At 35.4% G+C, this 27,254-nt stretch overlaps 1 protein-coding gene across 2 annotated transcripts in view; it reads right to left on the bottom strand.

Annotated features, from left to right (window-relative positions):
* RAB3GAP2 (RAB3 GTPase activating non-catalytic protein subunit 2) overlaps positions 1-27,254 on the bottom strand; it is a 94,324-nt gene that overhangs the window by 28,473 nt on the left and 38,597 nt on the right. For both annotated transcript variants that reach the window (XM_079107450.1, XM_079107449.1), the window contains exons 5-18: positions 26,356-26,403; positions 26,202-26,277; positions 25,824-25,925; positions 21,716-21,815; positions 19,203-19,301; positions 11,989-12,137; positions 11,100-11,179; positions 10,893-10,982; positions 8,570-8,709; positions 6,638-6,854; positions 5,954-6,097; positions 5,650-5,732; positions 5,241-5,305; positions 1,466-1,556 (exon numbers count right to left, since the gene is read on the bottom strand). In XM_079107450.1, the coding sequence (XP_078963576.1) occupies positions 1,466-1,556; positions 5,241-5,305; positions 5,650-5,732; positions 5,954-6,097; positions 6,638-6,854; positions 8,570-8,709; positions 10,893-10,982; positions 11,100-11,179; positions 11,989-12,137; positions 19,203-19,301; positions 21,716-21,815; positions 25,824-25,925; positions 26,202-26,277; positions 26,356-26,403 (1,484 nt within the window). The remainder of the gene's footprint in view (positions 1-1,465; positions 1,557-5,240; positions 5,306-5,649; positions 5,733-5,953; positions 6,098-6,637; positions 6,855-8,569; positions 8,710-10,892; positions 10,983-11,099; positions 11,180-11,988; positions 12,138-19,202; positions 19,302-21,715; positions 21,816-25,823; positions 25,926-26,201; positions 26,278-26,355; positions 26,404-27,254) is intronic.

The raw sequence follows: 27,254 nt of genomic DNA, 5'->3' as shown, positions 1-27,254 counted from the left end.
CTTACTCTCAACCCAGTGCAAGATAATGTTTCATTTAATAAATTTTGATATTATGTTAAAACCTTGAGGGGTGGGGGGTTTTCTGTTGTGGTATATTGTGATTTTTATTATTTTTGTTTACTCATTTTTAAAGTCGGTAAAATATACTTATTGAAAGGTGGTCATGAATAGGTTTGGGACCACTGGCAACAGCATCATATAGCAGGGGAGAAAGGCTAAAATCAACTTCCTAGTATTCTTTTTAGAAGCAGCAATATTTCTAACAAGTTCTGTACACTAAGGAGTTCACTGTTTACCAAAAGTCAGCTTTATATTTATACATCAGTTGGAAAAAAGTCAACAATGAAACAAGAGTCTCAAAATTAAGATGATTGAAATCGTGAAAGAACATACTGCGATTTGTTTATTAAGTTACCACTGGTTGGCTTAAACATATTTAAAGAAAAGTATAGATATAAAGCTAGATTCATATAATTATCATGGCTAGCAAAAAACCAAACAGATGCACACCACAATTTAATTGATGTTAGGAATTCAGAATAAGTTGAATTTTGCTAGCTCAGCTGGATAGAGTATAGAGTTAAAACCCACATTTTCAAATATAATTCTCTTCAAATACATTTTAAACAGTAAAAAAATTGACAACTTATAACTAATAATCTAAGAGTCTTAACTCTGTTCCTGAGGGAAGAGAATGAAACAATATTGATGCTAAATATACTAAAAAAACATTTATTCAAAGCATTTTTTAATAACCATCTTGGTCAGAATGACCCCTACAGAAATCTTTCTTCTCCTATGAAGTAAAAGACTATGGCAGCAAGAATTCCTGGTTTTGTTATATACTGTGAGTTAGCTTCCACCCTCACACCAATAGCTTTCATAATGTTCTACAACTCTATCAGAAGAACCACTTCTCAATATTCTATATTGGTATCTTTTCTCACAATAGTGGGATTCATATAAAAAATATTTTTATCTGGGTGCAGTGGTGCACACTGGTAATCCCAGTGGCTTGGGAGGTTGAGGCAGGAGGAATGAGAGTTCAAAGTCAGCCTCAGCAATTTAGTGAGGCACTTAGCAACTCAGTGAAACCCTGTCTGTAAATAAAATATAAAAAACAGGGCTGGGGATATGATATGGCTCTGTAGTTAAGCACCCTGGGTTCAATTCCCTCTACCAAAAATAAATAAATGAACAGAGACAAGAGCTGGAGGCATAGCTCAATTGATAGTGGTTGACTAGGCCCTGGGTTTGAGTCCTCTGTACTGCGAAGAGAGAAAGAAAAAAGCACAGATGAAGATCGACTGCATACTTTAAATATGGGAAATAAAAAAAGAAGCTTCTTTATTTCTCATGTATATTATTTCTATATTAAATAACATGATGGTCTCATATGCCCTCTAATGAGAGTGATAAAATTTGAAGTGAAAACATAATCTCCAATGAGTATAAATTCTATTACCTTGATTTTTTAAAGTGTCCAGTAAAGTCTGAGTGATGTTTCTAAGGCAGGAAAATGGTAAACGTTCACTTGCCAAAATGCTTTCCAAGGCCTAGAAGAAAAGATATTGAGCAACTCTAATAATTTTAATAAGGCAATGATTTTTTTAAGTTTTATATTTATATCTATGCCTACACTTTCACTATCCCAAATTTCAAAGGGAAGCTTCATATTTAAGGTGCTTAGTAAACATACTTAAGAATTAAAGGTGGGGGCTGGGGTTGTAGCTCAGCAGAGGAGTACTTGCCTAGCACATGTGAGGCACTGGGTTCAATCCTCAGCACCATGTAAAAATAAATAAATAAAATAAAGGTACTGTATCCATCTACAGCTAAAAATATATTTTAAAAAAGAATTAAAGGTGTATCATAAATAACATGTAATCAACTTCATGTCATGTCACATAAGGTTTAATGACAAAAAGTCCAGGGTGAGAATAAAACAACCAGAAAGCAAGTGCTGTCCAACAGAATGGCCAAGACAAATAGAAACAGAGACAAAACCATTCACCAGCAAGAAGAGTCTGTCATGCCAATAATAAAAGCTGACGACAACTTAGTTATAGCTTAACTACTGCATATGCACACGTGAATCTAAGGGCCATGCTAGGTGGATATGGTATCCATCCTACTCTGCCTACCTCTCACCAGTCCAACCCACTATATACTTGAGTCTTTCTTCCCTAGTTCCAAAATTTCTCATGCCTCATGTACCAACTATCGGAAACATTGATGGGTCAGACATAGAAGTTAAAAGTTCATATATTTTACATCAATTTACTGCGTTAATTTAAATTGATGAGACTAATTTAAAAAGTGGACTAAGAATGTAGCATGAGACAAATACCAGATTATAACACAATAACTTCCATGTTTATGAAAGAGAAATGAGCTTAGAGGGTAGCTCACGATCTTGCCAGGTCTATAATGGGCCAATTATCTGGAGAATATAAAGAAATGACAGAAAGAGGCAAGAACTTGGGCCTCTGTTCTGCCTATAAGTACACAGGTGAGAATCTGGCTTGCTTTCTCCCTATTACTGTAGTCAGACTCCCAAAATCTAAACTGAATTCTTCTCTTCCTCTAATGTCATAAGATAATAGACAACTTTTGTTATTGGGTTTTCTAGCATTTCTAATAAAACCCACAGCTTCATACATGATATAATAGTATGGCTTTAAAAACACACACACACACACACACACACACACACACACAAAGCAAAAAACAACAAACCAACCAAGAGGACAACCAGCACTATGCTCAAGTTCCCCAATTCTGTTTTTCCATGACATAAGATAAGAATGATGGCATCAACCCAGGAAGATTTGTTGGGGTTATGACCCTCTCCATGGATCCCTAAACTGCCTCTATAGAAGTCCTTCTTGTCATCATACTGTGTCAACTTTAATAATTGAAACTTTGCCCCAAGGAAAATGAAAGCCAATTAACAGTCAGTGGAATGGAAACTGGGATTACAACACACAGACTTTCTTATTCTACAATAAAACAATAAAAAGTGCTTTTAAAGATGATCACAACAAAAATCACTGTTCATTAACTCTTTTATGTAGGTAGCTGTGAAATAAGAAATATACATCTTAGTCTCTACCTCCGGGTCACTGGCATAAAGCTCCTAAAACCCATGTAATTTTCTGAGCGACACATGCCATGCCTTATTCATCTCTTCCATCTGATCGTTTATCTGTATCCTTTGTAATATCCTTTTATATACATGGATAAACATAAGGAAGAGGTTTCCCTAAGATCTATGAGCTGCTCTAGCAAATGAATGAAACAAGAGGAGCAGTCACAGTCAGAAGTACATGTGATAGTCAGAAGACATCTCTTATGTGTGACCAGTGTATAAAGTGGCAGGAAGTCCTGTGGGCCTGAGCCCTCAATCTGTGAGATCTGATTTTCCTTCCAGGTAGACAGAATGAACTGAATTAGAGGACACTTAGTGTGAACTGCCACTTCACACTGGTTGGTGCGTATGGGGGGAAATTCCCACATACCTAGTGGCAGAAGTATCAAGTTACTAAGAGAATAGGAAAAAACACTGATTTTTTTTTCCTTATAATTTCATAGTAACATCATTTGAAATGCCGTGAGTTACAAAAAGGAAGTATTCAGTAAGGTTCCTGCTTGAAGGCACTTAAAAAAAGTAAAGAGGAAAAAGTTGGGAAACTATGACTAATATACATGAAGTAAGTAGAAAATAAGTCATCTAGAAATGAACTATCTAGTTCTAATTAAAAGTAGAGGAGAGCTGGGTGCAGTGGTAAATGCCTATAATCCCAGAGACTCGGGAGGCTGTGGCAGGAGGATAGCAAGTTCAAGGCTAACCTCAGCAACTTAGTGAGGCCCTAAGCACCTTAGTGAGACCCTGTCTCTAAATAAAATTTTAAAAAGCGTTGGGGATGTGACTCAGTGGTTAAGTGCCCCTGAGTTCTATCTCCGGTACAAAAAAGAAAAAGAATTGGAGATATAGCTCAATGGTAAAGTGTAATGGATTCAGTCCCCAGACCAAAAAAAAAATTAGGGGAGGAATTCACGGTTACCCATGGGGACTTAAGTGTCACAAGAAGTAATAAACGTAGTACATGAGCAGAATTAAGAGGAGTTTGGGGTTGGGATTGTGGCTCAGTGAAAGAGCTCTTGCCTAGCATGTGTGAGTCACTGGGTTCGATTCTCAGCACTGCATGCAAATAAATAACTAAAGGTTCATCAACAACTAATAGAAATAAATTAAAAAAGAATGCTTTATTAAAAAAAAAAAAAAAAAAGGAGGTTTGCAAGGAGGAGTGGCAGTAAATAATCACAATCAGTTACCATGTTGTAACCACCAGCCTGGCAAAAGAAAACACAATGGAGATTATACCATGGAAGGCTGAGGCTGTGGGGCATAGGGACTCTTCCACAGAATAAATGCAATTATGAATTAATACAGTTATTTTGAGAAACAATTTATCATCTAGTACAGCTGAGAACACTCATAACCCAGCAATTCCAATCTCAGGCATAAACTCTTGCATGTGCACACCAAGAAACATATACAAGGATAAGCATGGCATTTGTTTGTGATAGTAAAAAACTGGGAACAACCTAAATGTTCACTGGAGATAGAGGGAATACATAACTTAAAGCCACAGAGTGGAATTCATATGGTGTAGTAAATGAATCAACCATCACTATACAGTTCCATGCATCAAGACGATGACTCACAGAAACAATGTTAAAAGAAAAAAACAAGACAAAGAAGACGGAGCATGCTGTTTAAAGAGATAAAATGCAACAAGAGGTTTCAAAGGAGCCACAAAGAAATAAGGCAACTAAAAAGCAAAAGAGAAACACAAAATTCTGAATAGTGGGTACCTTTGGGATAAGGGGATGGGATTGAGGAGGGATATACGGGGATCTCTAGAGTTCCTGATAAAATTCTATTTCCTACAGTGGATCAGACACGTGTTTATTTTACTATTTGTCTTTAATCCAAGGATATTATGTATATATGTGTGGGTATATAAGACACATGCATTCAAGGGTATGGAAATAATTTTTATAAAAGAGAGAGAAAACAGAAACTTCCACATAGAATTATAAGAAGTGATAAACATGAATAAAAACATGAAGACTTTAGCCTGTCATATTTGGAGGGAAATAAGAAAATGAAAATTTTCTTAAGAGTAATGTATATCCCATGTCAGGAAAGTTCATATGTAATATACACTTACCTGTTTTTTGGTTGCAGGGTACTTAATATCAAGAATTAACTCCTTTATTTCTGTTTCAACCAAATCTATAATGAGAAAATCAAAGTAGAATTTTCACTTTTTATTACAGTGAAATATTTATCTGAAAGAAAATGAATATATTTGTACCATCAGTCAGTCTAAAGAATTTTGGTGTTCTCTCACACTATTGTTATAAATTTTAAAATCCCCTAGATGGCACACTTCATCCTCAGAGAGTACCTCCAATAAAAAGAACAGGCGATTAAAGGACTCTCACCTCATTCTGAAAAGCAGCTGGGACAGCTCATCAATGCAGTTAAGCATTTTGATTGCTCCGTTCTGAATATTTTATTGATTTAAAAAAATAACAAAACAATTTGCTTCATTGTTTTGATTGAAGGATACCTACCAAGACTGGGAGATTTTGTTTTCAGTAAGGCTGCTAGTTTCTTTACTAAGTGCATGTCCTTGGCTCGTTCACTCTTCTTATCACTAAAATAATAAATACAACAACTTCTTACGGAATATCAAATTGTTTTCCTTCTACTCCTGAGACACTTCAACTCTCTATTCTTTACATGCTTCCTATTTAAAGATATAATTCTAATGATGAAACAAACACGACCACACTAACTACAAAACAAAGCACAAGCTAAGGAACTTGTAAAAGTTTACAGAGGAAAATCAATCAGTAGACACTCAGCAGATCTCACCTTAGTGCCAAATGGAAAGGAACATTCACTGTTTTCACACTTCCAGACACAGGGTCAACGAGACAGATCTGGTAAGTCTGTGGCTGCCAACTCTGACTGGTAACATTATTTAAGCCCATTATTTTGTATCCAGGATACAGCAGCCTAAGGAAATCACATAAACAATGTGGCAAAAATGTTAGAAAAAGGAGAAATGCCAAAAGGTACTTTGACTACAGCTAGGGAACTTGACAGTATCATCAATTCGGGAGCACTAATAAGGCAAGTAAACACTGACACCAAAATCATAAGCAGGACTTGACTGACAGTTATACCTTGTAAAAGGTACTAGAAAACTAAATGAATACCATGTGTTAATGCTCATCTTGCTTATCATCATAATTAGGAAAAGCTGAAGGAAGTTTTCCTATTGAGCTTTACAGTGTAAGTAAAGGGCAAATGGCTCCACCAAGCTAAGTTTAACTTAGTAGAATATTATGGTATTTTCAATAGTATTTGCTATTAAATATGTCATATTTAATTATATACCAGTCACTCACAGGAAAAACCAGAATAGAGAACAATACAATGCTCCAACAATTTGTAATCTAGTAAGTAGCTTTAATTTAATAAAAACCTGACTTTAATAAAAGTATTCCTGTATTTCTTTTTATAGCTGATAAAATGCCAGGGCTTGCAGCTTACCTGCAGTGCTTTCCCACATTGAAAGCTCCAACTCTAGGTCCCTGCTGTGTGCTCCATACTTCTAAAATTCCCCTTCTTGGTGCATAGATGACAAGGAACTGAGCTACTCTACTGGGACCCTGATTATTTCCAAAGGGGGAAAAATCCACCTTTTCTGGTACTCTTTCATGAAGATCCTCTACAATTTGAATCCATCCAATTTGTGCATCTCGGTACCCTTGGAGACAGAGGGAAAGAGAAGCTAGTTAATTAATCCAGGTTTAGTAGTATTTGGAATATTGGAGGGAAATGAAGGGTGTCAAATAAGCTATAGCAGACAATTATAATTTTATTATGAAATAAACAGAAAAATAAATATAATAAATCCCTGAGTCTTATCAAATTTTAATATTTTCCTAGTTGTATTTGCTTCAAATCACTTTTTTTCTTTAAAAAGAAAATATTATAGATAACATTGAAGCTTCCTGTTTACCCCAATACCCTGCGCTTCCATTCCCTTCCTTCCTTTTTTTTAAATAATTCCCTCCTTTAAAAAATATTCTGGGGAGATTTGGCCTCAAAATGAAAGCCTAATTAAAAGATAAGCAAAAGATCAAATTGATTTCCTGCTATTCAAGAACCTTGGTGGTACACAGACAGAGGGAAAGCATGACTGTAGAGGTGATGTGAGGGAAATATGAGAGGAAAGCAGCAACTAGTGTTATCTTCCATTTTGGGTGGTCCATCTCATAGGCCAACACACAACTGAAAGGAAAACTGACTGCAGCAGCTGTGGAAAGACAGGCAACAATGCCAGCAATGAGCTCGCCATAGTGGATTTGGGCCATCTGGCACAGCTACATCTTCTTGGGCCAGTTGGACAAGTCTTGCTGAGAACACAGCTCTGAAGTTTCAGAAGAAAAATGACATATCTATAGCACTGAAACTTATTTCTACCGATATTGAAATATGTGGCCAGTGAAGACTGCCTCTGCACATCACTGCAGGAGTACTTTGGCAAGAAGGTGACAGTAGCCTCAACCCAGTCCAAGTAATTTAATGTACTCAAATCAATTATCCTTCACATTAAGTATAGACGAAATTATACCATAACTGTGGTTTCCAACCAGTGGTCTATGCAGACACATTACAACTCCAGATGATTCTAAATAATGGATTATTCCCTTCTTCCTTAGTTAGATGTTATTTTATTCAGGTTGGCAATGTGCCCAATTAAAAAATATTTGCAAGTCTCCCTTATAGGTAGGTATGACCTTGTCACTATGTATTGTAGATGAAGGTTGGGGGACTTGGGGGACTACTGTCAAAGTGGACTGACTCAGCTGGTAGGAGAATCCTTCTTTTTTCCCCTCTTCCTTCCCAGAATGCAGAGAAGGCGCTGGCAGGAAGAACCCTGAGTGGGGAAGCTGCATGAAGGAGACTGGCTTCCTGAATATATCATAGTGATATTACGTCAGTCCTATACTTGCATCTGTTATGAGCAACCAAATGAAACTGACATAGTTATTGATAAATTAAGTGGCCTGACCTAAACATATAGATGTGAAAGTCAAGTTGGTGAAGATGAATTATGCCAGGTTTTAGTCTTAAATCTGAATGTCTTTGTGAGAACCTTTGGCTAAAGAGTGGACTTGTGAAGGGAAATGAATATAGCAGGGGTGAGAAACTGAATTCAGAAATTGACAATGACAGAACTGAAAAAAACTGCACAAGGAAAGAAATTGCCTATGAGGTGATCAAACTTAAAGGATATATCAATTGACTACTAAATCAAGTGTTACTGATCTGAGTGCATATTAAAAAGAGAAAAATATAAACACAAAGAATTAAACACTGTTATCAACCAAAAGCTGAAGGATGATAAATGCTGCTCAACTCTTAGAGTAAAAAGTTAATTAACCTATTTTCTGGATTTTTGTAAGGAATAAGTACCTTTCCACATGCGTATTGCAATTCCTCTTGCTACATCTAATAAAATAACTCTGCCAAAATCATCTGTTACTGCTGCCAGTGTGTTACAAGGAGATAGACATATACTTTCACCGTGGCGTCTAGAATCTGGAAGTCCAAATCTGTTATTTAAAAGTAAATATAAAGCTCAAATCACATTCCAATCTGGAAACATATAAGAAAATATTGAACAAAACAGACCACATCTATTTTTACATAAAGAAATATGAACCTAGTTCTGGATTGAGAGTTATTTTACTAATTAGTCACATCTGCATTTGCAATAAAAAATACATAAAAGAAATAAAATAAAAATAACAATCCTATGTAAGTATTCTATACAGATATCCACAACCTCATATTTTTAGAAAATATCAAGTATAAGTTTATCCTTTCTTGCCAGGCACAGTGATGCATGCCTGTAATCCTAGAGACTTGGGAGGCTGAGGAGGACTTTGAACTCAGCAACTTAGTAAGACTTTGTCTCAAACTGAATTAAAAAAAAAGGGGGGCAGGGGCTTGGAAAGTGGCTCAGTGGTATAGCACCCCTGGGTTAAATACCAAGTGCCAACCCTCACCCCCCAAAAAGTGTATACTTCCTTAAGAGGCACATCAATACCCTTACAACTAATTAAATTTTATAATGCTTGCTCCTACACATCTTTTGTCTATTTTAAGTTCTTTTTTTTAGACCCCCCCCCAGAACCTTTTCATTTAAGTGCTTGTTAAAAGTCCTAATATGTTCTCTTTTTTGCTAGAGCATATTTTATTGACACCAATATATCTGCCTGAAACAAGAATTTTCCTTTTTCTAAAGAATTATCACTAAATTGCTATTGGAAGGGCTGGGGATTCAGCTTAGTTGGTATAGTTCTTGCCTAACATGCACAAGGCCCTGGGTTCAATTCCCAGCACCACCAATAAATAAATAAATAAATTGCTATTGGTCTATAACTAATTATTAGAACTTATTAGAACTATGAGTAAAATAAAAGAGATACTGAAAAAGAATCAGGAGAATTCACTTCCAGATAAAGTCCCTGAGACAAAGTCCTCAAACTTTGTGGTATCTATCTGAGATACATAAAGTCACATGGGTAATTTCTTGACGTGTCAATTCAGGAAATTCAGTAAGTTACAGCATAGTATTTTAAAATAAGATGAAAAAGTCATAGAAGATAGACTTCAATAAATTTTATGGGCAGTTAATTAGTTGACTTTCTTTAAAAAGGATGGATTCTATTTCCTTTTATGGTAGTACTTTATATTAGGTAATAAATGATTTAAAAATAAAAACAAGCAAAAAATCGTGCTCCCCCCACAAACAAAAACCAAAACACCCTCACAAACACACTACCACATCATAAAGCACTATTAAAGTAAACACAGAAGCACAACACACTACTTTTTTTTCGGGGGTGGGGAACTTAGGATTGAACTCAGGGGTACTCAACCACTGAGCCACATCCCCAGCTCTATTGTATATTTTATTTAGAGACAGGGCCTCACCAAGTTGCTTAGCACCTCACTGTTGCTGAGGCTGGCTTTGAACTTGAGATCCTCCTGCCTCAGCCTCCTGAGCTGCTGGGATTACAGGTATGTGCCACCGCACTCAGCCACAACCCACTACTTTGAACAGTGCTTGAATACTCAGAACTCCTGCTTTTATTTAAAAAAAAAAAAAAAACCTACTTTTTAAGTTTATACAGCTTTGTGATGTACTATCTAAACGTTTTAAAGGAACTAAATAGCTATCACTAAACTTATTTTTTTCCAGCAATTTAAACTGTTTGTAGATGTCTGTTAAAAAGCACACTCAGAAAATATATTCTAAAAAAAAAAAAAAAAGAAAATACATTCTCAGCACCTCAGTATGAGAAGGAGATAGCTGTGAACAAAATAGGCAAGTATCACCCTTCTTAAGGAGTTTACATTTTATTGTGTGTGTGGTAGGGACCCATCCTAATGATTTTCAGAAGTTCCAAAGACTCATGAAATCACCAAATCAACTCTGCATACTGAAAGACCATAAATAAGTTTAACAGTAATTTCTTCTTTTCTTCTTCTTCTTCTTTTTTTTTTTTGGTACCAGGGATTGAACCCAGGGTGCTTAACCACTGAGCCATATCCCCACTCCTTTTTATTTTTTATTTCTAGACAAGTCCTTGCTAAGTTGCTGGCTTTGAACATGGTAATCCTCCTGCCTTATCCTCTCAAGTTGCTAGGATTACAGGTGCAAGCCACCACACTCAGCCATTACAGTGATTTCTAAAAGTACCAAAAGTGACAGGCATGGTGGACTTGCCTTACAGCTAATGGCGTAGCTGGTTCCACCTTTGGCTTTTGCTTTTGGACAGCTTCTTCTTCATGCTTACTTTTCCAACCAAGCCAACCACTGAAAAGAAAGAAAATTTAGAGTAAAACCAGAGTTTCAAGAATTTTGAAGTGTAGACTATCAAAATATAAGTTAAAATAAAGCTAGACATAAACTAGACGATTGTTATTTAGTTACCTGGCAGCATTAAATAAAGCAGAAGTGAGTTTACTTGCAACTGCTAGTGCAACATGGGATAATAATGGTTGTGTGCTTCCCTGAAAGAGAAGATATTTAAATGAGAAAACTCAGCAGCTTACAAAGAAACAAAACTTATCATCTAAATAAGACTTACTTTAAAATGCTTTGAAAAACTCTAATTCCTGAACTAGTATCTCAATTTCTTTCAAACAGTAAAAACTTCATTTTAGCAGCAAAATAAAATCATGAGTAGGGTATTTTACCCTTAGGATTTCTCTCATTGAATTGTAACTTAATTAAAATGTTAAATTAGGTCTTTAAGATGACATTATTCTAGCTGGGCTATGGATTTTACATCTACATACAACTGGCTCTTGCCCTCTTGTTTTCCTTTTCTTTCCTTTTTAAATAAGTTTGTATAAAGTAAAAAGAAAGTTTGGACAATTTTGAGAGGGCTGTTTTTTAAGTGAGAAATAAGAGCTGCCAAATTTAACACCTAACTGTTCCCTAATTTAGAAGCAATTTTTGCCACTTCTATCAGGAGCTGTTTTTATAATTCTTCATTTATTCAAATCTCTGATGGGTTGACATAATTAACAACCCTGAGCTTCTGACTACTGCACCAATATTTAAAGAAAACTCAGCTGTCAAAGAACTCAGGGCTTCAGAAACAAAGAAGTTTGCTATACCTTGATTTGTTCTGTTTTAACTTTTCAGTTAATCTAAAGAATTTAGAAGAAACGTAGTTCTGATTAATTTTAGCTTCAACTAAAACTCAGAAATGTAAACTGCTTAATCTTTCTAAACCTATGTTAACATATCCACTTTTTAAACAAGTTAAAAAATTAAGAATGGCTTTACTCATGATTAGTAATAAAACTCATACCTCTAAAGCATAGAAGAAGCCAGTAAATGGATTGGACCCTACAGTAATATACTGAGACATGGCAGGTGGACTGTTTTTAATTGTTGCATTAAATCCACCTATATTGGAGGCAGTCTTCATTTGATCAAAAGGAGACAGAGTCATAATACCTAATGATACAAAAACAAAAAAAAATAAAAATAAAAACACATGATTTGAATGCCCTGAAAAGACACTATCATTTTAGGTCACTACAATTTTATTTTAAGATGTTGAATGTTTGATTTTATTTAATAGACAAAGTCATTTTTAAAACTATAAAATCAGAAAATACTCAAATATTAAAATTGTCATCCATAATTTCTCCAGCCTATAAATGTTACAAAAGCACAATTTAAATATTAACATTCTGAACAGATACAAACTCAAAAGGTCTAAAAAATATACAATCCATCTTATATCCCCAGGTACCAGTTCACTTCTTAGAGGCAACAACTGATAACAGTTTCTTATGCTACCTTCCAGAAGTATTGCATCTATACAAATGATTGCATACCAAATAAACTGATGTGTGCCTTATTTTTTATTTAATAAAATTTCAAGGAGATACATTCATTCTATTTACTCTTAGTATTCCCTTCTATGAACATACTGTAATTCATCTGACCTATAAATAAACATTTAGGTTGTTACCCATCTTTTGGTACTATAAAGCAAGCTGCAATATATCTCCTTAACACGTCTTTGCACATCTATTAAAGTTATCTGTATAGTAAATTCCTATAAACAAAAATACAAGGTCAAAGGGGATCTGCATTTTAAAAATTTTACTAAGTACTGTCACACTGCGTTCTATAGAGGTGTTGATCATTTGCACTCCCATCAAAAATGCCAAGAGAGTACCTGTGCAAACACAGGAAAAATACACCGTTAAACATCTACTTTGCAGTCTGTGAATCCTGTTATAATGAAGAGCTATTTTTCATTTCCCCAAGACTTTAAGAGCAAAATTAGATAGCATGAATGCTGACATTCACATGCCTGTGTATAGTAGAGGAAAAACCTGTATCATTTAAATTCACCTGGGTGGCAGAGAGAGAAACGGGGAAATTGCGAGCTTAGGTATATGGGAAGTACCCTTCTGCTGCTAGATTCCGAAATATGCAGACTCATGCAAAGTCTCAAACTTGGGCACTCACATAGTACAAGGAGACAGACTGTTGAGAGGAACTGCATTCAAATGTATCACAGGATGCAAAAAGAGTTATTGTCTCATTTTCTATTGTCCTGTATACTGATTTTCATATATAGGCACTACTTCTAAATTGCCCTCTGTCAAAAGGTACACTGTTTCTGAAAAGAGGAGTACTGGGAAGGGAAATTTTTTTAGTGAGTTCATAAGCAAACCCATTCACTGAATCTAGGGATTTGAGGATCGAATAAATCCTTAAAAACACTGGACTATTCTAAAAGGTCAGAGTCTCATATTCACAAATGAATTCAAGATTTAACATATGAAGATTTGTACTATATGATAAAATTTGAATACCTTTTTCCTGACTGTACCAGAACAAGATCAAAGGGTGAAATGATGGTATATAAATTGAAATTTAAAGTTTAAAAGAGTTTCTGTTCATATTCCCATGTACTACAGATGGGGGATATAAATGGCTATAGGATATCCAGCAGACAATTAGACAATATATATCAAATATATTAAAGAAATTGATTCTAATTTATTCTAAAGAAATGGCTGATCTGTTCTTTCTGTTCTTTCCACTAATGATCTTTTCCTTTCCACAACAAGCCATCCCCATTCAATGCATTCCCTTTCCATACCTGAGATTCTATCATCAATTCCTAGTAACCTTGATTTTAAGCATATCACTTTTTGACCATCTAGCTTTGTACCTCAATTACTTCAGTAAATCCCTACAATAATCTCACAATTTTGTCCAGTTTCAATTTGTTAATCCCACTATTTTCTCCCACTATTTATCAAGTACTCTTGGGTTCACTTCCCTTCTCTTGCTTATATTCATATTCTAATTAAATCACTCTTGTGCAAATACCCACAACTCCATTATTGCATCAATCTTCCTCCAACACTCAACTGGCTAAATCTTAACACTGATTGACCTCAACTTTCTGCCATTCTCTCCTTTGGAAGAAAATTAGTTTGATCAATGCCAGAGAAAATTCAACTTAATATATCTGTATCTTAAATTTTTATTAAATCTACATTCAGTTTTCATTAAAATGATATAAATATTACTCATTAGTGAGATAAACTACCTCCTATAGTTACATTTCCTTAGCTGTGTTTTTTCTTTCTTTTTCCCCTCCTGGAGTTATTATCTTGTCATTTAGGATATTCCCTGAACATCTAAGATCTTTCTACACTTTGAAACACATTAAAATTCTCCTCAGCATAAATCTCCGTAATGTCAACCTCGCTGGATAATTTTCTAGGTCTATTATAGTTGTTATAAGGAATCTCTTTGACAAAGTGACATATGAACAAAAACATGAATGAAATGAAAAGAGAAAGCCCAATGACTAGCTGCATAAAGTTTTCCAGACAGAGGGAGCAGTAAGTATAACTTCTCTGAAGTGAGAAGACACCTGGTATATCTAAGGAACAAGGTCAACATGTTGGAACACAGTGAGAGAAGGGGTGCTGGAGGAGACAGGGTCAGAGGAACCATGAGCCAGATAAGGTCAGGCCTTAAATGCCACTGTAAGAAGCAACCAGAAGAGAAATGATATGGAATAAAAGGAAGAAAAAAGGAGAAGCCAGTTTGATGGGAAAAAATCAGAAATTCAATTTTGAATGTTAAGTCTGAATAAGTGGAAGTATGTAGGAGAGAGTTGGAAAAATGACTATAAAATTCAAGGAAGAGATAAGGATTGGAGATAAAAATGGAGATGCTATGATTTTATTTCTTGTTATTCTCGTTTGAAAAAAGGGAATGGAAATATTTGTTCTTAAATCTAAACCTAACCTAACCTGGTTTTCATCCTTAACATTCACTTCAACTGCTCTTATTAAGAGTTAATAAACAGATCTGTTATCAATTCCATGGCCCTTCTTTCTTGAATTCTATGAAGCATTCCACAGCTAACCAATCCACCCGCCAATTTATATCTACAATCCCAACTTCCTCCCTGAACCTCAGAATCTCATCCTGTTTGTCTACTTGATACCTGTATTGAATGTATAGTGTGAGAAGTCAACTATAAAAGAAAATAACCTGATTGGTCCAACATAAGTCTCTTCCTCCTCCTTTTTCTCATTTCACTGAAGAGTCTCATCATCCACCCATTGTCTGAGCAATCCTTAAGTTGCTCAAACTTAAGCAACTTAAGGATTTGATTTTTTTCCCTTTCTCTTATTTTTTTCCCTTTCTCTTATTTCTCAAGCTTATATCTTAACAAATGAAAATATATTCCATATCTCTCTACCTCTCTCCGCTTCTTCTGCCTCCACCCTAAAGGTTCATGTTCTCTTGACTGAATTACTGCAATACTCTTAACTGGCCTCCCTGTTTTCTTCTCCTGTCTGCTCGCTAAATAGCACCCAAAGGGATATTTTAAAATATAAACACCTACTTAGAGTTCATCAGTGTTACCCACTGCATTTAGGATAAAATCCGACCTCCTTATCTCTATGAGATCTGACATCTCTAGCCCAAACTTCTCTTGTTCCCCCTCACTCTTAGTAGTCAAGTTCCACTGACCTCCCTTGTGTTTCTTCAATACTATGAGATCTTCAAGGGCCCCAGGCCTGTATTCCAGCTTCCTCCTCTTCCCACAGCTGACTCCTTCTCACCCTTCAAGTCTCAGCCTGCCTGTCTTTCCTGGAGAGGCCTTTCCTCGCCAGTCTACCTAAAGGACTCTTTCTTTACTATCATAACTTGCTTATTTTCTTCATCATGCTTACTATCATGTGACGACACTGTACTCATTTAGTTTAACTGTTTATGGTTTATCTCACCATCACCAGATTTTAAGCTTCATCAGGGCCGGTGCCAGTCCATCTTTTGTTTCTACTACACATGTTAGTCCCTCAGGAATAACCAATATTTATTTCTTGAACAACTTAATTAGACCTTTACATAAAGACATACATAAAATTTACTGCATCTTTTGTTCTTCCATTTGTAGGCTGGGGATAAATGAATAGAATAACATTTTCTATCCAATCATTTCCCCTAGCCAGTTTCGATGTTCCAAAGCTTAATTAACAGAACAGGGAAGATACCCTGAACTGAACTCAACACTTTGGAATTTTTATATTAGAATTTTTATGTTAGCAAAGGGTAAAGACACACTGAAATGTTTACCCATAAGGTATTTATTACAGATTATTCCATACAAGAACTGTGCAGCAAGTAGAATAAGAGGACCTGTATGTCAGATACCTTTTGTTAGCCTCTCTAGATTCAACCTCCTTCCTTTTCCCCTGCTCTCTCTCTTCCTTCCCTAGGGGCTAGTTTGTATAAATAACACTGACTTCCAATTTAATTCAGACAATGGGAAGCCCCATTAGGAGATTAAAGAGAGAAAGGAGAAGGAAGTCAGGAAATCCATTTCCCTGGCTCCCTCCCTGAAAAGTGGCTGTGACTCTTGAGCAAAAATCATCCTGATTTCCACCACTTTCTCCATGTTCTGAAACTGCTTCCTTCTCTTTTCCCTTTAGGCATACCAGTGGTTAACAGCTTGGCTGCTAAAATGCTCTGTGATACTGAACTATTCCTTGTGGTTCTATAACACATCTCTCTATTCCTCCTTTCTCTGTAAATAAACTTTCTTTCAATTATATTATTTCAAGTGTGTCATTTGTTTTCTATTAGGATTCTAGCTGATAAGATGTATACTTAGTAAAACTGATGTGAAAGATCCTTCATGATGCATTAATCAGAAAAGGTTTATAATATAGTTGGTATGATGTAATCCTATTTATGAAAACATATCTCCGCATATGACCACATGCATATTACACATGTATTTACACACAAACACAGTGCTGGCGATATAGCCCATCACGTAGAGTGCCTGACTCCCATGCTGGAGGCCCGGGTTCGAGTCCCCAGCACTGTGCGATTGTGGAAATAACAAACGAAACCAATTCTGAGCCTACACACAAACACATATGCACACACAAGAAAATCTATAAGGATGATTATCAAAATGCCAATGTTAAGTATCTCTAGATAGTAGGATTTAAGGAGTTTTCTTTTTATGTATGAATTTTCAACAAGCACATACGATATGGAAAGAAAAATATATATATTTTTAAATAGCACTTCCTTTTTCTTCACCCCCATTTTTACTGTCTTAATTCTGAAACCCATTACTTTTCAATTTCTTAACTAGTCTGACCCCTCCATTGCAGCCTCTAAACTGCCACCAATGTGATTTCTCTAATGGGCAAATGTGATGATGATATTCTTTTGCTCAGAATTCTTTGATAGCTCTCAATGTGGCTAGGAAAAAGCTCTAAATGAAAAAATTTACATATTTCTCTGCATAGTATATTATGCCCTTCAAAATCTGACTCCTCTCTACATATCTGGCTTACCTCTGGCTAGTTATCCTAGGCTCTCATTGTTTCCCCAGCACACTATGCACTCTGATCCCCTCTACCTATGTGCATTTGGCTAAAATGCCTCCTTGGGGCTTGCTTTCTTGGTTGAGTCCTACTCATTCTTTCAATCTCAGATTAAAGTCAAGTTCTATTCCCTGATTCCCACAATACTAGTGGTTTTGTCCTCTGCTCCCACTATAGTTGGTCCTCTTGTCTATTATAGTAAGCATTGTGTTGTAATATAGCAGCTATTCTCATATGTTTCTTCCAACTAAGTTTATGCTTCCAGACAGCAAAGATCCTGGACTTTTCATATCCATATTCTTGATTCCTAACACAATAAGCCCTCAAATACTGGTTGCAAAAAGAAATCTGCTTTTACCTATATTTTTCTAATTTAAGAGCTAAAATGATAGTGGTCTTTAACTGTCAAGATTAGCATTTGAACAATGTTCTGTGAAGAGAATAAACAAAAAAATAGATAAGCAAAGATACAACAACATCCAGCATGTCATCATGGCCATTTCCAAAATGACTGTCACTTTCATAACCTGGATTAACTTTTACTCAGTGCTAGGTATTAGAACTTGGTGTTTTCAATGCATTACCTCATTGAGCCTGCATAAAACTCCATGAAGTACATCCCATTATCACCACCTTTTTACAAATGGGCAAACTGGGGCTTAAATATCCTCAGTAACCTGTCCAAGGTCACATAATTATTCATCACTACCCTATATGTGTGACGCATGCAGATACACATCACTGGTCAAAATAACTTTTCTAACAAAAATCACATTAACGCTTCTACATGGAAATTATCCATGATTTCAGTATGATATCACTTGTTATGGCTTGGATGTGAGGTGTCCCCCAAAAGCTCACATTTGAGACAATGAGAGACGGTTCAGTTCAGTGAGGAAATGATTGGGTTGTGAAGCCTTACCCAATCAGTGAATTAATCCCCTGATGAGATAGTAACTGAGTGGTAACTTGAAGCAGGTGGAATGTGGCTGGATGAGGTGGGCACTGGAGGTGTGGGTTTGGGGTACATATTTGTATTTGGCAATTGGAGTCTCTTTCTGCTTCCTGATCGTTATGTTAGCTGCTTCCCTCTGCCACACTCTGCCTCCATGATGTTCAGGCTCACCTTAAGCCCCAAAGAATGGAGTCTGCTGTGTATGAATTGAGAACTCTGAAACCATGAGCCCCTAAATAAACTTTTCCTCCTCTACAATTGTGCTGGTTGTGTCCTTTAGTCACAGCAGTGAAAAAGCTCACTAAAACACCACTCATAATTTCTTTGTACTTTCTTTTGGGCTATTATTCACATTTTACATGGTTGTTTAAGGGTTACATTTTTTAAAAACTGATTTATATAGTCATTATACGGCTCAAAACTATTGAAAAATCATGCAAATAGTGATTGACTTAAGACTGCCACTAAGGGCATAATTACATCTTTTTAAAAACTGCTACTGTTTCTTAAAGACTATAATTGGAATCTGAACTAATTTTCACAAATGTCCCCTTAAAGGCATGCATTTTTTCAAGAAGTACAAACATCCATTTCTAAGAAATAAAATACTTTAATCAAAAAGTATAACAAGTAAATTCCAAAATAATTGGAACTAGTAATGCTTACCAATACTAGCATGATCAATAATAGTATCAATGTCTTGTAGACCCCACTTCTTATAAGCTAATGGTGGCGGTTGTATGTTCTCATTGCCTGATGCTGCAGCTGTCAGAAATAAAAATTAGACAATTCAAACAATTATAATGGATAAAATGAAGTTTTAACAAAAATCATTAAATATACAATAATTTGTTATTCTAAAATTTACACTAATAATGAAACAAAGTAATGAAATGGCATAAAGTGAGATTTAGTCTCACCATAACATCACATATAAAAATACAAACACTTGAAAGACTAAGTTGGCTGTCATAGATGATTTTGGAATATCTAAGTAAATAGAGAAGATGATTAAAAATCCTAGAAGACTACTAAAAATCAAGGTGAATTCATGCTGCACTTCATGCCAAGTAAGCAATTATTCTCATTTGAGAAAGGGGGAAATTTGGGAACAGCATGTTGTGTTCTATTCATTTAAAAACTAAAAACCGGATATACTTGGCAGAGCTCACATACAGCATGGTTTCTGTCTAGGTAAATAAGACCAGACTTGACAGATATGTTAACAGCAAAAGCATTGCCAAAAAAAATAACGAAATGCCAATCTTTAACCTCAGTCCTTCTACCTAATGAGTAATGAAGGGAATAGCAACAATTAACAAACTATGCCATAAGTTCATGCACAAAGTCCCAGTAAATATTACAGATCAGAATGCTGCTGAATTCTGGCTGTTTATTCTGGAAAGTGAAGAAAAGCACACTTCAACAAAAGGAAAATATAATCCTCTGAACACTGCAGATTTGATAGCAAGGGTTACAAAAGGTAATTTTCCTAAATCCTGAAATAAATGCCACAACAATCTGTGACTAAATAATCAGAATTCTTTCTAGAGCAATGTACAATAATAGGGCAAAAAATGGCTTAATTCCTTACTTTCTAGAAAGTGAAATAACTTTACAATCTTATATACAATTAACAAAAATTCAAAAATGGTAAAAAATTCAATGGCTGATAATACCAATTATAACATAACTGTCTATTTCTAGTTTATTTCATTTTTTAGGCAGTATTGGGTAGTGAATCCAGGGCCTTGTGCATGCTAAGCAACTGCTCTGCTACATGCTCAGCCCCTTTTTTAAGTTTTCTTTTTTGAGACAGGGTCTCATTAAGTTGTTCAGACCAGCCTTGAACTTGTAATCCTTCTATCTCAGACTCCCACAGAGCTGGGATTATAACATGTACCATCATGCCCAGCTTCTAGTTTATTAATAGATTTTTTTTTAATTAATAGAATTCTTACCTACAGAAAATTGCTAGACTCTTTGACCATACATACTAATGATGACATTTTAAATGCTCTCAAAATAATGAAGATTATGGTGGATTAAATTTAAAAATGCTATAGGTTATGAAAATAGGTATAAAAATTTAAAAATATTCTGACTCAATAAAAATGTATGCATTATTAAAAAGAACCACAAAACCAATACTTGAGAAATTTGCCAATCACAACCTGCTAAAAGAGAGAAAAATTTTCTATTGCAATATAAGATAGTACATTTTTTGCCTATGAGAAATTATTTTGCCTCTTTCAGTCTGGATATAGAAACGATTTTTATGAAGTAGCAAACATATTCTAGTGAAACTGTTTTTAGGGAGTTATTTAAATTATTTAGGAGTTACAATAAGAGCCACTAAAGCTCTTCTATCCAATCTCTAAGAAAGGTTAAGCAGGCTCTACTAATGGTATTTTCACTGAATTTAAGACTTTTCTTCCTTTTATTTTAACATCCCTAAAATTGAGAGAGATATCTTTCATTAGCAGCATTTTTCTTCCTGGAGGTAAAGTAACAGTGCACCTTACAATCAATGGTATAATAATGAGATACAAGATCCTCTTCCTAAGTTAATATAGCACTATAATGTAAACTATAGCAAGAAAAAGTAAGAATTTTTGATTATTTGTGCAGTTTTCATCCCCTACATATTCATATATATATATTTAGGTCCCTTGCTTTTTTCCATTTGTGTTTCAAGTTAGCAAAAAGAGGCTGATGCTGACTTTGCTGGGCCCTGCCTTCTGTGGGGAAAGGGTCTCCTGTACACACTATGTCCTCAGAAAGGAAGGAAATAATGTAGAATCATAGGATTATAGTGTTTTGTCCCTAAAGTTGCTGACCTAGTGATAAATTTGCCAGAGGCAACCAAACTCCTCAACCAATGTTGATTGTAATACAAGGCAAATGTCTCCTAAGATATGTTGCGAGGTCAGTGAAGAAAGCCTACTGTTCCTGTGCTGGCCCCTCTCCACTGGCAACCTCCAAAGAGCACTGTTCACCTTGACTTCATCTTCTTAAGCTCTCTACCCATCAATGCACTCCCATAACTACAGAAGCAGGTTTTTCCTTAAATCAAGATCTGAACTTTGTTTTAATTTAGAAGACATGCTAATTCTGTAGGTAACTCACATTAAATAAAACAAAATCACATTAGTTAAATATTTCTTATGAAAAATTACCTTTTGCTACCTGGTTTCGACAAGCACGAAGAGACTGAAAAAGGCTAAATCCATCAATAGTTACAATGGCAGCTGGATATAAGATACTCAACTCTTCATTCTATTTTAGAAATAAAAAGAAAATAGTAACTTTTCTGAAAGAGATAGGGAAAATAAACATGTCTAGTTAAAACCTGAATGTCATAAATAATATAAAGCAATCACTTTGACTAATCAGTCAACTACCCAACACACAAAGCAATATAAGGTACAGGAAGAGTAAAAATAAATGAAAAATTAATTTCCAAGACTTAAAATTCCTCTCAAACATGAGCTTTTGTATGCTGTGGAACATGGTCTCAGGACAGATGCTAAGAGTAACAAAAACTGTTTTCAATTTTATAAAAATTAAATATAATCACTATATAGATACGGGCAATACAGAAAGAAGAAAACCCACCTAAAATCCCAAACATGTCCTAATGTACATTCTCAAATATATTCACACACATTTGCATGAAACTATACTGCACAATCTTTATTTTTTATTTTTTTGTACTCGGGATTGAACCCAGGGGCACTTAACCACTGAGACACATCTCAGCCTCCCACCATTTTTTTGGTACCAGGGATTGAACCCAGGATTGCTTAACCACTGAGACACCTCCCCAGTCCTTTTTTATATTTTATTTAGAGACAAGGTTTCACTGAGATGCTTATCACCTCGCTAAGTTGCCGAGGCTAGCTTTGAAATTGTGATCTTTCTGCCTCAGCCTCCCCAGTTACTGGGATTACAGGAGTGTGCCACCATTCCTGGCTACCACATAGTCTTCTATAACAGATAATTAACTATGTCAATCCTATTTTTCCCTTTTAATAAGTAAACAAATCATGTAATCACTTTTTTCCATGGCTCTACAGTTTTCCATTTTATGCTTTTTTTTTTTTTTTTTTTTGAGATGGGTTGTCACTATGGTGAGTATACTGGCCTCAAACTCCTAAGCTCAAGCAATCCTCCTGCCTCAGCCTCCTAAGTAGCTGGAACTACAGGTGCATGCCATTACACCTAGCTATGTACCCAAATTTACTTAACCGATCCTTCCTTATGAATGGACATTCAGTTTGGCATCCTGCTTCCACTCTTACTCTCTGCAATTCACATGCCACACAGTCAGCATCATCTTCATAAGACATAGCAGATCAAACCACTCTCCTAATGAAAACTCTCCAAAGGCTTCCTTCTGCACTTTACCTGAGCCTATAATATCTTCTGGCACATGCCTCTAATGTTAGCTCACATCTCTGCCTTTGCTCCTTGAATAGGAAGGTCATTATCACCTCAGTCCTGTACCTGTGGCTGGATCTTCTTCTCCCAGCTCTTTGCCAGCCTAATTCTTCCAATCATTCAGGTCTCAGGTTAGAAGCTCAAGGCTGCTCCCAAGCCTCTCAAACAGCATCCCCATTCTCTTGACACATTACTATCTCATCAACATGATGACTTCTTTCATAGCACCTATCAGAGACTGGAGTCACCTTGATATTTCTACTTGTTTACTGTGGTATTCCCTCCACCATCCCCATACGTTAAGTGCCATGAAAAGAACAAGGTTGTGTGTATGGCTCACCAAAGAATCCTCACTGAGTTCAACTAGACTGGGCACATAATAAGCAATAGGCAAACATTTGTGGTTGAATTAATGCATTTTCATTACTATAAACATCACTGAAATAAACATTCTTTCATCTTTTTCTTTTCACATTAGCAGCATACTGCTATTCTAGAAGCTGACCTTCTCTCTTGGAATCTTCCCCTACGATGACTCACTGTTGCCCCTCCACTGCATTTCTTGCCCCCAGAACTGAGTTAGAAATCTGCTCCTAGGATCTCTGATAGATATGGAAGTATACTGTGAGGAAGCAAATAGCAAGCTTTTGATAAACACATAGAAATTGATGTGTCAGATTCAGAGATGCTTATGTACCATACAGAGTGACAACAAAGACTTCCTTCTCCATGTTCAAAAAAATTATTTTTCAGCTAAAAGATGATTTTCTTGGTTTGTATAGTTAATAACAAGAATTTAAATGTTACATTTTCATCAGCTGCAAAAATGAATATCATAGCATTTAAAGGACCTTCACTATACAATGACTTTGTAGAAAAATGGAAAACAGTTCTTTTTTTTTTTTTTTTTTTGGAAAACAGTTCTTAAAAGATACCTTTATAAATCATTATCTCAGATTTCCAAATGCCCTTTCTTTGTTGCTGTCAATAGTTTCATTTCTTTCTTTTAAATATATTTTATATATATATATATTTAGTTGTAGGTGGGCACAATACCTTTATTTTTATGTGGTGCTAAAGACTGAACCCAGGGACTCATGCATGCTAGGTGAGTACACTACCACTACAACTGCAGCCCCAATAGTTTCATTTCTATCTCCTCATGATAAATGTTACTAGACTTTAGTCTTCAGACTATACTTTTATTTTCCTATATCCTTTACTTGAAAGAACAAATAATCCCTGACTTCAGCCATCACTTCCAATCAAATCTCTGTGCCTACATACTAGCTTTGCGTCATTACATGATACTGGTGTCTTCATTTTGTTTCCAATCATTGCCTCAAATTTAACATGCTCCAGATCACAGTTAACGACCTTGATGTCAGAAAACGTCTTCTCTTTGTCAATGGCACTCCTCAGAATCATGATCTCTACTCTCTACTTTTAGACAACAACCAAGTCTTGTCCCTTGTTCCTTCAAAATGATTTTTGTATGAATCCTTCCTCATCTATTATAGATAACCTAAAAAAAAAAAAAATGAGATAACCTAGGCTTCCCAATTCCAGTCTCTCACAATTCCAAATCATCTTAAAGAAAGTGTCCTTTGATAGTTTTTTAATTACATCATTTCCTTTTCATAAATCTTTAGGGGCTTCTCTCAACTGGATCAATTCTGATTTTTACTTAACTTTCAAATTTATGCAAAATTTAGCCATGCTCTTTAGTCCAGAGGCAGTTTCTCATTATTTCCTATCATAATTTCTTTATTGTGGTGTACATGGCTTTTCATTTGAATTTTCCTTCATTTTTCTCTTGATTACCTGACATACTGCCCTAGACACTGCTATTTCCATTCCAAATTAAAGTCTATGCCACTTTTCAAAGCTTAATTCAAATCTCACCTCCTCACAGACATTTTCTCTTATTGTCCTAGTCCTAACTGAGCCCTGCCCACATCAAAACTTGTACAGAATTTATTCTGTCCATATAAATCAGCAATTAATTAGGTGTGTCTTTATATTACTAATCCATTCATAGGTATTAATACATATTAATCTAGACTCTCTTAAAAGATGAAGTCTCTTCTATGGCTCCCATCTTTCTAGCATGTAATTTGCGTACATACAATTTGTTCACTTGAAATCTTTTGGAAGCCAAGTAGTACAAAAAAGGAAGGCATGCTACATACTTTTGAGTACTGATACTGCAAACCAAATAAAAGTACATTGGCTTAAGTGGTTCTACAGTTTTGACTGTGAGACAACTAAGATCTTACAAGGGATCTAAGAAGCAGTGAAAGCCTCACACTGAATAGTACTGTTTTCTCAGGCAAAACTTCCAATAAATAGAAAAGCCTCACACTGAATAGTATTGTTTTCTCAGGCAAAACTTCCAATAAATAGAAAAAATTTTCCACTATAAACAAAAACTTAACAACCCTTGCTAAAAAGGTACTTAACTACAAAGCAGCAGTACTACTAAGACCTGAACTTTTCTTTTACTATGGGTAATTTTTGACACCTAAATCAAAATAAAAAAGACATAGGTCATATAACTCATTTTTGCTTTAAGTCATTATTAAATTCTAAAAATGAGAAACTTTTCTTGGATTCTAAGTAAAGTATTTTACTTTACTATAAAGTGAAACGTAATATTTCCTTAAAAAAAAAAACAGCAAGATTAGAATTCTGTGTACACAGCTACAAATAGATTTTTCTCTCTAGACTATGAAAGCAAAGCTAACTATATCACAAGACAACACATCTTTAAATTTCCATGAAAAAAGGTGGGAAGAAACTGCCTCAGAGTTAGGTCAGTTTGAACATCATCTTTTCTATTACCTGCTCAGTCACACCAGGATGTCGGGGGATTTCATAAGTTCTGCATTTAAGCTGAAGCACTGGATCTTCATTCAACAGCTGTGCAAGCAAAAGTACACCATTCTAGGAGGAAGCACAGAGAAGGGTGCTGTTTACTCACCAATATACCTGAAAAGGTTTCCCCAGTTTTCCATGGATTTCAGGTACTCTCTGTCTAGAAGACTATGGCTTTTCTTCTGTATATCATTCATAGGAAGGCCCTATTTCCTATCCTTGCCTCATCCCCATAAAGCATCAATTATATATTTCTAAGCAACAGGTAATGAAGTCACAAATTTGTAAATGGGGATGCATAAAGAGGTATTGCATTCTTTTCTACCTGCTAAAAATTCAACTCACCTCAGTGTAGAAGCGGACATAACCTGAAGTAAAACCCACCACGATGCAGGTCCAGTCAGGTCGCCCAGTGGAACTCCTGTTACGAATAAAACTTATGACCTTAATATCTTATGCACCAAAGTAAAGAAAACAGACAACTCTTATTTATTTGTACCTCTTTTGGCTTGCTAGTGGGATACAAAGAGCACTGGTTACACATTCCCTGAAAACAAAAACAAAATCAAAATCAGATGCTTATCCAATTAACATATCAATTATTTTTATTTCTCTCAAGTTTGATGGTAAAGAGTAATAAGTGGAAAATGACCCTTGTGGACCAGTTTTAGTTGATGCACAAATAAAAATTCAACAGAACTCCATCACTAAGTTCATTCACAAAAAAATGTACAGTTGTGTTCATTTGAAGTTAAAAAAATAACTTCAATAATAATAACTTCGATAATAATTTTTTGCTCTGTATTGTCATGAAACCATGAAAGAAAGAAATTTACTTACAAAAAAGATTTTATACAAAACCTAGAAGAGCTCAAATGATTATCTGGCAGGAACATCCTACCATTCCCTTCTCCTTTCATATTAACTAAGAATTTCAACCTACATCCTTGTTTGAGATGAGGCCGGCTGGGCTCAGGGTAGGAGGAACTGCCAGTCACACTACATGCAAATTGCATTTCTAGAGAATATATCTGAGACACAGTATTTCAACTAGCTGGTTTTTCCTTTTTTATTTTGCAGAAACTGTCACTCGTAGCCTATTTCTAAGCACATATTAAGGTTAATGTTCCTCAAAAAGACTTTTTTTCCTAATATATGGACTTGAAATATTGTCAAGTACTCAGAGACTAAACCTTGAAATCAAAACAACTCTTACTGATTTTTGTTTATACCTGTCAAACCTTGTGACCATCACCAGTTTTGCTTTGCGTTTGTGACAAATTGAATGTCTTTTAAATGCTTAGATGAAAAGAGAATTAGCATCATTTATTTTGATAATAGAAAACACTTCATTGAGTATCTGTAATATGCCACTTCATGCAAGTGTGCTACGTCCTT

Source organism: Sciurus vulgaris, assembly GCF_902686455.1.
Source record: "Sciurus vulgaris genome assembly, chromosome: 12".
In the NCBI taxonomy this organism is placed as follows: domain Eukaryota; kingdom Metazoa; phylum Chordata; class Mammalia; order Rodentia; family Sciuridae; genus Sciurus; species Sciurus vulgaris.
Note: the sequence above shows the minus strand (reverse complement) of the source record. Positions and strands in the feature narration are given on the sequence as shown.